This window comes from Castor canadensis, chromosome 6 (genome assembly GCF_047511655.1).
Source record: "Castor canadensis chromosome 6, mCasCan1.hap1v2, whole genome shotgun sequence".
Classification (NCBI taxonomy): Eukaryota; Metazoa; Chordata; class Mammalia; order Rodentia; family Castoridae; genus Castor; species Castor canadensis.
The window spans coordinates 102517645-102530197 of record NC_133391.1 but is presented as its reverse complement, the minus strand read 5'-3'; the positions used below and the strand labels follow the sequence as shown (position 1 = coordinate 102530197).

General features: G+C 35.2%; 1 protein-coding gene across 5 annotated transcripts in view; it reads left to right on the top strand.

The window, feature by feature from the left end:
- Adgrv1 (adhesion G protein-coupled receptor V1) overlaps positions 1-12553 on the top strand; it is a 609243-nt gene that overhangs the window by 184981 nt on the left and 411709 nt on the right. For all 5 annotated transcript variants that reach the window (XM_074077095.1, XM_074077094.1, XM_074077093.1 and 2 more), the window contains 4 exons: positions 5154-5356; positions 6765-6941; positions 7316-7498; positions 10029-10208. In XM_074077095.1, the coding sequence (XP_073933196.1) occupies positions 5154-5356; positions 6765-6941; positions 7316-7498; positions 10029-10208 (743 nt within the window). The remainder of the gene's footprint in view (positions 1-5153; positions 5357-6764; positions 6942-7315; positions 7499-10028; positions 10209-12553) is intronic.

Genomic DNA, 12553 nt, shown 5'->3' with positions numbered 1-12553 from the left:
ATGTCATTGGGATTTTGATGGGAATTGCATTGAACATGTAGATTGCTTTTGGTAATATAGCCATTTTTATTACATTGAGCTTACCAGTCCATGAGCACGGAAGATTTTCCACCCTCTGTAGTCTTCCTCAATTTCTTTCTTCAGAGGTTTGTAGTTCTCCTTGTAGAGGTCATTCATATACTTTAAGTTTACTCATAGGTATTTGATTTTTTTTTAGCCTATTGTAAATGGAACTGTTTTCCTATATTTTTTCTCAGTTTGTTCACTGTTGGTGTATAGAATGGCTACTGAATTTTGTAAGTTGATTTTGTATCCTGCTACATTGCTGAAACTGTTTATAGTGTCTAGGAGTTTTTGGGTAAAGTTTTTTGGGTCTTTGAGGTATTGGATCATGCCATCTACAAATAGGGATACTTTGACAGTTTCTTTACCTATTTTTATTCCTTTTATTTCTTCTTTTTGCCTTATTGCTTTGGCTAGGAATTCCAGGAGTATGATGAGTATGAGTGGCGAGAGTGGGCACATTGTCTTGTTCCTGATTTTAGGGGAAGTGGTTTCAGTTTTTCCTTATTAAGTATGATGTTGTCTAGAGGTTTGTCATCTATAGCCTTTATAATGTTGAGGTACACTCCTTTTATTCCTAGTTTTCTTAGAGCTTTATCATTTAAGTGGTATTGAATGTAATTAAAGCCTTCTTCTGTGTCCATTGAGATGATCAAATGTTTTTTTTCTTTGCTTCTATTAATGTGCTGTATTATGCTTATTGATATGCATGTGTTGAATCATCCCTGCATCCAGGGAGGAAGCCGACCTGGTCATAGTGAATGATCTTTCTGATATGTTGTTGGGTTTGTTTTGCCATTATTTTATTGAGGATTTTTGCATCGATATTCATTAAGGAGATTGGCTTATAGTTCTCCTTTTTGGATGTGTCTTTGGTTTTGGGATGAGTGACTGGCTTCAGGAAATGAGTTAGGCAGTGTTCCTTCCCTTTCTATTTCATGGAAAAGTTTAAGGAGAGTTGGTATTTGTTCTTCTTTAAAGATGTGATAGAATTCAGCAGAGAATTTGTCAAGTCCTGAACTTTTCTTTTTTGGGAGACTTAATTGCTGCTTCAGTTTCATTTCATGTTATAGAGTTGTTTAGGTGATTAATATCTTCTTGGTTCAGTTTTAGATGGTGATAGTATCTAGAAATTTGTCCATTTCTTCAAGATTTTCAAATTTATTAGAATATATGTTATCAAAGTAGTCTCTGATGAGTCCTTGGGTTTCCTTTGTGTTGTTTTCTCCCCTTTTTCGGTTCTGATTTTGCTGATTTGGGTCTTTTCCCTCCTCATTTTAGTCATATTTGCCAGTGGTTTGTCAATCTTGCTTATTTTTTCAAAGAAACAGCTTTTTGTTTTGTTGATTGTTTGTATGGTTTTTTTTGATCTGCATTTCATTAATTTTGGCCCTTATTTTTATTACTTCTCTCCTGCTTGATTTAGGTTTTGCTTGTTCTTGTTTTTCTAGGAGTTTAAGATGTAACATTAGGTCATTTATTTGAGATCTTTCTGCCCTTTTAATATATGCACTTGTGGCTATAAACTTTCCCCTTAGGACTGCCTTCACTGTGTCCCATAGGTTCTGGCAGGTCGTGTTTTCATTTTCATTAACTTCCAGAAACCTTTTAAATTGCTCTTTTATTTCATCAGTAACCCACTGATCATTAAGCAATGTGTTATTCAGCTTCCAATTGTTTGCATGTTTTTTACTGTTTTTTTGTTGTTGTTGAGTTCTAGTTTTGATACATTGTGATCAGATAGAATGCAGGGGATTATTTCTATTTTCTTATATTTGCTAAGGCTTGCTTGGTGCCCTAAGATGTGATCAACTTTGGAGGGAGATCCATGGGCTGCTGAGAAGAATGTATATTGTGCAGATGTTGGATGAAGTATTCTGTAGACATCAGTTAGGTCCATTTGATCTATGGTGTGATTTAGTTTTAGAACTGCTTTATTGATTTTTTTGTTTGGATGACTTATCTATTGGTGATAGAGGGGGTATTAAAGTCTCCCACTACCACTGTGTTGGGGTCTATATGTGTTTTTAAGTCCTTCAGAGTATGTTTGATGAAATTGGGTATACTGACATTGGGTGCATATGGGTTGATAATTGTTATTTCCTTTTGGTGTAGTTCCCCTTTTATTAGTATGAAGTGTCCTTCTTTATCTCATTTGGTCAATGTAAGATTGAAGTCTACTTTGTGTGCTATAAGTATTGCTACTCCTACCTGTTTTGGGGTATCATTGACTTGGTAACTCTTCTTCCAGTCTTTCACCCTAAGCCAGTGTTTATTTCTGTCACTGAGATGGGTCTCCTGTAAACAACAGATTTTTGGATCTTCCTTTTTAATCCAGTTTGCCAAATGATCTCTTTTGATGGGAAAGCTGAGTCTGTTGACATTTAGTGTTAATATTGATAGGTATGTGGTGATTCCTACCATTTAGTTGTTTTTGTTATTTAAGGGCTTAACTGTGTGCAGCTGAATCAGTGCTACTCTCTGGTTCCTTGTCTTTTCTTCTCCTGTGGTTTGGTACTGCCTGTCCTCTCGTGGTTTCATTTGCTTTCATATTCTGTGTGCAGAATTCCTTGGAGAATCTTTTGAAGTGATGGCTTGGAGGTCATGTATTGTTTTAGTTTCTGCTTATCGTGGAAGATTTTTGTTGCTCCATCTATTTTGAATGATAGTTTTGCTGTTCAGAGTATCCTAGGGTTGAAGTTATTTTCATTTAGTGCCGAAATACCTCACTCCATGCCCTTCTTGCTTTTAAGGTTTCTGTTGAGAAATCTGCTGTGATTTTGATGGGTTTACCTTGATATGTTATTTGTTTTTATCTCTCTTACAGCCTTCAGTATTCTTTCTCTATTCTCTGTGCTTGTTATTTTAATGATAATATGCTGTGGGGAGGTTCTATTTTGGTCAAGTCTGTTTGGTGTCCTGGAGGCTTCTTGTATCTGAATGGGCATAACTTTCTTGAGTTTTGGGAAATTTTCTGTTATTATTTTTTTTAATATATTACAAATCCCTTTTGCTTGGACCTCTTCTTCTTTAATGCTCATGAATCTCAGGTTTGGTCTCTTGATGGAGTCAGTGAATTCTTGCATTTTCTTTTCACAACTTATGAATTGTTTGACTACCATTTCTTCAGCTTTTTCTTTAATTTCTATTTTATCTTCTAGTTCTGAGATTCTGTGTTCCACTTGTTCTGGTCTGCTGGAGTGGACTTCCACTGTGTTTGTGTTTCTGTTTGATTCCTTTGTCTGAGGTTTTCTATACCTTGGGTCACTTCTTAATATTTTTTTTACTTTCATCCTTAATTAATTTATCTCTATATTTATAGTGTTCTCTGTTTCACTTTGGTGTTTATTTAAGGTGGCTCTCAGTTCATTTATTTGTTTCTGTTATGCTTCTTGTGTCTTCTCCATGAAATTCTCAGAGATTTCTTGCAAGATTCCTTCTTTGACAGTGTTTTTGTCGGCATTGCTGGGTTCCTTAGTGTGATTTGTCAGTGTTTTGTTGGGATCAGGAACTGGGCATCCATTTTCTTCATTTCATTCTGAGTCATGTTTGTTCTGTCAGTTGATGCACAGGCTTAGAGCTGGCAGTGGTGAGAAATGGCACCAGATTTTCTCAGTGCAGTGTGGCGTGGTGAGGCTTTCCACAGACTAGGGGTTCAGGATATCGAAAGTTTGATTCTGGTTGATGCTTTAGTTCTGTTAAGCTTCTTTTTCCTGTAAATATTTTTGGAATGTTAAGTGGCAAATTTACCATTTTTTTGTTCCTTCAGTCGCCTTTTACCCTCTTGCAATCAGGGACTTTAAGTGACGGAGCCAAATAGGTTATCCTGATCAGCTAGCAAAGAGCAGCTGTTCCCACTTGACTCTTCATCATTTCCTTATGTGTCCTCATTCCTCACTCAGATTTCTTTATAAATTTTCAGTTGTTACAGAGAATAGTAAACAATACTGTGAGATGTACTTGGTACTCAAGGTATTAATTGTTTAACCCCAAACAGCAATTAGAATAGTTTTATCCTATGTGTTGTATAGTGGTCATTCCCTATTTCCTTTGGCTGCTAAAATCTTTACCTATATGTTATTCATAGCAATTGGTAGATACTGTTTCTCAGACAAAGGTCAGTTGACTTATTTAAATAAAAGGCTGTATATAATATGTATTTAGAATATACTACATGAAGGTTCTCACATTTTTAGGTAATAACATGGACATCGAGTTTTCAAATACCTTTTATTTAAAGAGTTGATGGAAAAAACCAACAGTTATGTTCCTGGGCCTATATATATATGTATAGGAAAAAAAGCAATGGGCTGGACTGGAGATGTGGCTCAAGCAGTAGAGCGCCTGCTTTGTAAGCACAAACCCCTGAGTTCAAACCCCAGTTCACCCCACCCAAAAAAATAAGTGATAGGCTCCAATATAATGGTGTTTATTATTCATATAATAAACATTTTAAAAACACCTAGTAATTGCCAGGAATTGCGTGTGTTTTGGAAACAAAGGCACAAAATTTAGTAATCCTAAACTCCTAGACCAATGGGGGAGATTAGCAAGCATTTTTAACTTCATTTTGTATGGCAAATTAAATTTTTTAAAATTCTAAGAAATGATTTGCAAAGTAGGTGCTGTGAAATACTTTGCTCTTAGTAGTAGGCCCCTCACTATAGGAACAAAAATCACTCTTCTAATGATTAGTCATTAAATGATTACTTTATGTATTTAGTTATTCATTTTCGAAGAATCTTCTGAGCATATGTAACTATCACCTCTGTTCAACCTTCATATATGCACTCTGCTGAGACTTCCAGCAATTTCAGTTAAAGTGTATGATGTGCACAACCGAGGAAGCTCATTGCACAATCAGCATGGGGCATTAGATGAGTACAGCTCCAGGAGTGGATGGTGATTTTCAGCCAACTGCAGATAGTAGAGACAAAGCACAGATACTCCGTGGGGAAACATGTTGTCTTTGTTTTGCACTTCTTTCCTTAACTGTCTGAACAGGTAGTGCAGAACATTCTACCATGAGTGCTTGGAACAGCATTGACAGAAAAAAGAAACTCACTCACTTGAGCATGTTTACCTCACAGAGAACGTCTCCATACTTCACTTACCAATTGTTCGAGAAAAAGGACTATTTGGGGATATTGCCATTCACTTGATAGCTAAGCCCAATGTCTTACTGCATGTCAATAATCAAGCTACTGAGAATGAAGACTATGTGCTACAAGAAAGAATAATAATAATGAAAGAAAATATAAAGGAAACTCATGCCAAAGTTGCCATTTTACCAGTAAGTATAGATTGCAATGAATATCATGCAAAATAAAGGAAAATGCTCTTAAGTGTAAAGTTGTGATGTCTTGTAGGTAAAAAATTCTTTTAAATATAAAATGTAGTTTTCATACCCAAATAATTTTAATAATAAATAAATGAATATTTTATAACTGACTGGCAAAATAACAAGTACATCAGTTATTATATTTAGTTATGAATAGGAATAATTTGAATGAACTTTGAAATATTGAATTTGTATTAGTTGTATGACTTAATGATTGATTCCACTATTATGATGGAGTAGTTGTTTTAAACTAATAACTGAATAACAGGGGAGTATTTTCATTTCATGATATCATTATTTGAATGAAGATTAATGTCTAGTTTTTGCTATCTCTCTCTCTAGTGTTTACTCTCTCTTATATAAGAGAGAAGCAGAAGCAGAGAGTGAGAATATGTGGATTTATCTGTAATAATGCATAGGAAATTGAGTTAATTTTGGTGCTATTAATATACTACATAACAATTATCAGAGCTGCGGGTATGGCTCAGTTGTAGAGTACGTGCCTAAATGCGTAAGGCTCTGGGTTCAATTCCTAGTACTACAAAAATTAAATATTGTGATTATAAATAATAACCTATAATATTGGTATCACTGTTATATACTATAAATGTATTATGTATTATTAAATAAGTGTAATACTATATAATAACATTAATGTTTTTAGCAGTGGTCTTGGCAAGATTAGGTAAAAGAATCTTCTAGAGAAAACAATCTGGAAAGGACATACAAATGGGGTAGAAAGGAGGATGAGTTTCTTTTTCTATGTGTTTCCTTTTTATATTTAAAAATTTTTATTACCTATTCAAAACTAAAGTAAAACTTAAAAAATTAACTAAAGTGTAGACACCAAGTTCAGAGATTTCATTTTTAAAATATAGGTAAAATTATTTGTTATTCCTAAATTTATTTTTGGATATTATATATACAAGACCTATTCAGTAAAATATGGTCAAAATTGTGGGTATATTTTTCTAAAACTTATTTTTATTTGACAGTGAGATTGAGGGTTCCATTAAAACATTACCATTGGTCTTGGATATCCTGTAGATTCTGAAGCTCTCTATGAGAATGTATTAAATTATGACAAGGAATCTTTTATGTGTGATAGAGGTGCCCATTGTTGTAGATGGAGTCAGTTACTTTCTAACTGAAAAATATCAGGTTTTTAATGGAAATTAAACATATTTTTAAAAATCACTGGACATGTTGGTGCACCCCTGTAGTCTCAGCTACTTAGCAGGCTGAGTTGGGAAAAGATAACTTAATACATCTAAAAGTCTGAGACCAGCCTGGCCAACAAAGCCAGAAACCATCTCAAAAAAAAAAAAGATGAAGCACCATCTCTTTCTCCACCTCCCAGGATGATGCCCCAGAGTTGGAGGAAGGGTTTGTTGTCACTATAACTGAGGTGAACCTGGTGAGCTCGGCCCTCTCTGCAGAGCAGCCACGCGTGTGGAAGCCAGGAATGGAAACAGCAGAGATAATGATTGAAGAGAACGATGACCCCAGAGGAATTTTCGCGTTTCGCGTTGGCACAGTGAGATGGACATTCTCATATTTACAGCAATACAGAAGCTTGTCCCTGCTGATCTGGCCACTCTTTTATATTTTCTACAAAAGTACTGGCATTGCTTGTAGATATTTTTACACATATAAGTAATAAAATTTGTGTTATTAACTAATTCTTAGGGTTTTTTTTTTAGCTAGACCAAAAGACTAAGCTAGCTTGTTTTCATTAATTTTCACTGTGAGTGTTTCAAAGACCTATTATGTCAGTGTCCACCTGACTCTTAAGTACTAGTTTGAAGGGTACAGTATGAGAGATACAAGTGGGAACAATGAGTTGAGAGAGTTACAACTGAGGACAGTTACACTTTTATCTCACTCTTCAACTTACATTCTTTATTAAAGGATGTTGCTGTGGTTTTCACTGCCTATGAGGTGCCTCCACCCCTGAATGTTCTTCATGTTCCTGTAGTCCGGCTGGCTGGAAGCTACGGGACAGTACATGTTTACTGGAAAGCGACACCAGGCAGTGCTAGCCTGGAGGACTTTCAGCCATCTCATGGGATTCTCAGATTTGCAGATGGACAAGTATGTTCATGATGAGTATCCTAATATTTTTGGTTGTTCTTCAAACATTTATAGGTATCCACCAAATGAATGTGTGTTAGTGATTCCAAAATGCATTACACCATAACTGTTTCTTTGTTATATCAAGCATAAGTATTATTAATTAATGTATAATCTGTTAGTGGGAATGGGAAAAGAATGTTAAGAGGTAAGAATCTTAACCCTTTCTGACTTTCCTCACCTGGTTCCATCTAAATTAGACGTTATAAAACAGGATAAGAATTAACTTACAGTTACCTAACAATGTATAAAAAAAAAAACTGGTAAACTAGGCTATTTCTAAGATTGTTAGTTTCTTTTATTGTATTTATTTCTTAACATTTGTAAATGCAGTTATATTTTTAATTTGAATTTTCAGTTTGAGTACATAATTATTAATTCCTGAAATTTTTCTGTATAATTTAAGAATAAATCAAAATGATTCTTAACTATTTTGTTAAGAATAGTTAAAACTTGAAAATAGTTAAAACTTGAGAAAAAATTTTAAAATATTCTATATTTAGTCCTAATAATCTTAAAAATTACAAAATATTTTTCAGTATTAGAAGGTTTGTGAACTGGGTGTTTTATAAGCTGGTTTTTTTTTTAATTTCTTTTATTCATATATGGATACAATGTTTGGGTCATTACTTCCCACCCCCATTCTTCCCCCATCCCCCGCCCCTCCCCCGCCAGCTTTCTGCCCACTCTCTCTCCCCCACACCCTCTCTTCCAAGCAGAAACTGTTTTGCCCTTATCTCTAATTTTGTTGAAGAGAGAGTATAAACGTTAATAAGGAGAACCAATGTAGAAACTTTAAAGCAACAGAGGCCAAGAGGAGAAGGGGACTAGGAACTAGAGAAAGGGTCAGTTCGAGAAGAATCAATTTAGAAAGTAACACATATGTACATGGAAGCAATGCTAGGAATCTCCCTGTACAGCTATCCTTACCTCAACTATAAGCTGTTTTTCATAACAAATTTAACCAACAAGTGGTAAAGTCGTGTGAACAATCGTGAAAAGTTTAGTAACTCAACTAGCATCTATCTGAGGGAGCCTGATCTTTTGCCTTGACCAATTTACATCAAATCTGCCAGCATATTAGTTGCCCCGGAGTGGTGGGGCAAATCCTGCTAAAAGATAAGTATACAGATCTGGATTTTCTTGCCCATAAAGACCTATTATTGTTAATGCTTATGAAATCATGAGTTTTTACACGATTTAGAACTTTTAATCATTTCCTGCTAATAGGAGTGTAATGCAAATAAATGAGATTTTTTTCTGTCAAAAGCCATTTTCTGTCATTGATTTTCCATGGAAACCACCTTTGAGTTTTAGTTTTATCCTCAGCATTTTATTCTGAGCATGGGGCTGAAGTCCCATCACTTACCAGCATCCTTAAGATCATCATAGCTCTTAGAGTTCACACCCTGTAGGGAAGATATTCTGCACTTTACAATATAAATTGGAGGTGCAGACATTTTAATAAACTTCCATTTTGCCATTTGATTTTTTTTCAGGTTCCTGCCTAAGTATGACACCCACGTTTCTTTTTTTCTTCATTGTAAAATTAAAGGTTGTAGATGGATTTACATAGAAAAAATTCATTTCTTGATAAAATGTCAGTGTCAAAGTACTGGAATTTACCTGTGTTATACAGAAAAAGTTTATGTATTAGTCTTTAAAAACTTTTAAAGTTGATTTTGCCAATTGAAATAGATCCTGATCATAAACATCTAAGAACAGTAAACTTGGGATTTCTTCTTGCCTTTCTTTTTCCTTACAAGAACAATATTTGAGGCCAATGGGATTTATTTTAATTGCAGAAGACAATGATAATTTTATGGTTCCATAAGTATTAATAGCAGCACACTAGGTGGTTAGAGCATGCATAGCATTTTAAATATTTTTTCAAGAGTAAGAATTATTTCTTATATCTGTAAATATGCTGCGTTTATTACTATATAATTTCATTTATCTTGGCAATAACATACTTTGTAAATTTCTGACTTTGAAATACTATTTATATATAAATTTAAAAATATTGTGAGGCCAAGTACAGTGCCTCAAGCCTGTAATCCTAGCTACTTGGAAGGCAAAGATCAGAAGGAACATTTATAATTCCATCCCACTCTGGGCAAAAACTTAGTGAGACCATATCTCAACCAATGGCTAGGTGAGTGGTATATACCTGGCATCTCAGTTAAATAGGGAAGCACAAATAAGATCACTGTCCAAACTGGCCTGGACATAAAGTGAAATTATATCTCAAAAAATAACCAATTCAAAAAGTATTGGCAGGTCAGCTCAAATGGTAGGATGCCTGCCTAGCAAGTACAAGGCCCTGAGTTCAACTGCCAGTACTACTGAAAAAAATTATTATGAATATAATAGGAAAAAGCCCTGTTTTTTCTTTTGTAGTGTTTCTAAATTTCATTCAAAAAATTAAAAAGGAAAATTGTTATTACATGATTGCTTTCTCCCTTCCCTCCTTCCCTTCCTTTCTTTGAAGGTTACTGCAATAATAGAAATCACCATCATTGATGATGTTGAATTTGAATTCAGGGAGATGTTTAACATCTCCTTAACCAATGTGACTGGAGGTGGGAGATTTGGTGATGACGCAGTGATCATTGTTGTTATCCCACAGAATGATTCTCCATTTGGAGCATTTGGATTTGAAGAAAAGACTGTAAGTTAAATATATCAGAAGAGTGCCTAGCCCCAGGCAATATTTTCATGTAGTCGTCAGTAGAAAAGTGTCACTAATTTTTGTTTTGAAACTTCATCATCCTTTACTTATGAGTCCTTCTTCAAGTGTCTTTCAAGTTGGCTATTGATTTAGGGCCCAATCCCCCAACCTCTGCACACAGCTTGACATAATGAGCATTTTTAACATCAGGCAATTTCTTTTATAAAAAACCTTTTAAAAATTATTTAATGAATTAGACACCATGATTGTGACTCTCCTGCTGCTGTTACCATTCAGGACTGTAGGGATATCTGTGGGTGGGTACTTGTTGTTTTCGCAGGGATGGCGTCCTCCTCTCCTCTCATGCTCAATTACAGCTTTTCAATAAACCATAGAGTTGGCTGTGTCTGAACATGGTATCTAGTTCATTCAATGTCCTGGGACCAGCATGCCCATTCCCATCAAGAATGGAAAACCCATATCTCTCATGTTGTTACCTGGGAAGGATATGGGGTGAGGAATATCACTTGAGAAAGGGATCCTTGCCCCAGTTCCTTGAATAGCTCCCAAACCCAATCCAAGGTATTGTATTATGTAACAAAATAATTTCAAAGGATTCATGGATGGGGCTCAAGAAAAGGGCCAACAAAGATATTTTAGTAAAACAGAGTACAGCTTGTTCCACATGGTAAAATTGAAAATGTACCACCACTAAAAACAACTAAATTATTGAGCAATAACGAATACTTAAGAGCACCTGCCTGGCAAGCATTAGGCCCTGAGTTCAAACCCTAGTACCAACAACAACAAAAAAAAACCTTCAAACTTAAAAAAGGACACTTAAGGTTTAGTCATGTAAAAAATTTATTAGCATATTATAGTTGTACAGGAGTATATATTGTGATATTTACATTTGTGCTTATAATATATGTTAGTTAGATTTACCCCTCCATCGTTCTCCTTCTCCACTTCTTTACTCTTAGAATAATGTCAACAGGTTTCATTCTTCTATTTTTATATATGAATACAAAATACATCCACCATATTCACCCTCATTCCCCCATTCCTTGTGCCTACCTTCCTTCCACTGGTACCCACCCCAGGAAAAGACCTATTTTACCCTCCAGCATCAGGCAGTTTCAGTGGGAAACAGATTCTCTTTTATTGGGTATAGTAGACCTATGTGTATTTTTGTCCATAACTTCTGTTTTCTGCTTGTCTTACTGCCAGACCGCCATGCTGGTTGCTAGGAAGGATTTGGTCACGAGTGTGAGTGTTCCATCTTAGGATGGGTTTCGTTGGTGAGGGATTTGTATTACTCCTTGTTCTGATATTTTATTGTGACTTATATTGAACAAAACTGACAGTTGCCTCCCAGCTCATGTGTTTCTCCAGATTTCCTCTCTCTTGCTTCTCATCATTTTTTTTCTTCTAAGGCATGAAAGATGGAAGCCAATTATTTGGCTTTTCTCTGCCGAAGGAGAAAAAAAAAGTTTAACCAATCACAAGGATTAAATATTTGTGCAGCCTGGTTTGGTGACTAGTACTGAATTATCAGTACATTTTAAATATAAAACACTTTAGACGCCATCTTACTTATTATTGCACAATGATCATGTTATATTGTTTTCTTTCTTATTTTATTAGAATTACTTTTATTAGGATATATTGTACAGGGGGATTTCATTGTGACATTTGCATATATGCTTAAAATGTATCTTAATTAGATTTGTCCCCTCCATCATTCTCCCACATCCTTCCTTCTCTCCTTCTTACAACAACTTTAACAGGTTTCATTGTTTTATTTTTATGCACTTATACAAAGTACATTGGCCATATTCACCCTCCTTAACTCCCTCCTTTTACCCTTTTCCCTCCCCTGATAACCACTCTTGGACAGAATCTGTCTTACCTTCCTGTCCTTCATTTTTTTAAGTGCATATTGACTATCGAAGGGGGCAGGGGTTGCCTTGGTATTTCACTCACACATATGTATATATCATACTTTAATCAAATTAAACTCCCTCTATTACTTACTCTTTTTCTATTGCCATGCTTACAGTGAATTTTGTTATACTGTCTTTATACACAAATGCAATGCATTTCAATATTTTTCACTCTCTACCTCATTTTCATTTCCACTCCCACCTCCCCATAGTCCCCTCAGACAGACCCACTTGACCTACTGTTACAATCACACAGTCATATTCTCTCTCTCTTTCTCTGTCTCCTATTATGACTTTACCCATTAAAGGAATTTCCAAAATGAAACAATCATGAGTATCTTTAGAATATTCCCACATACTTAGGAAGTTTTCTGGTTCCGTATGTTGCCCTTCCCTTTA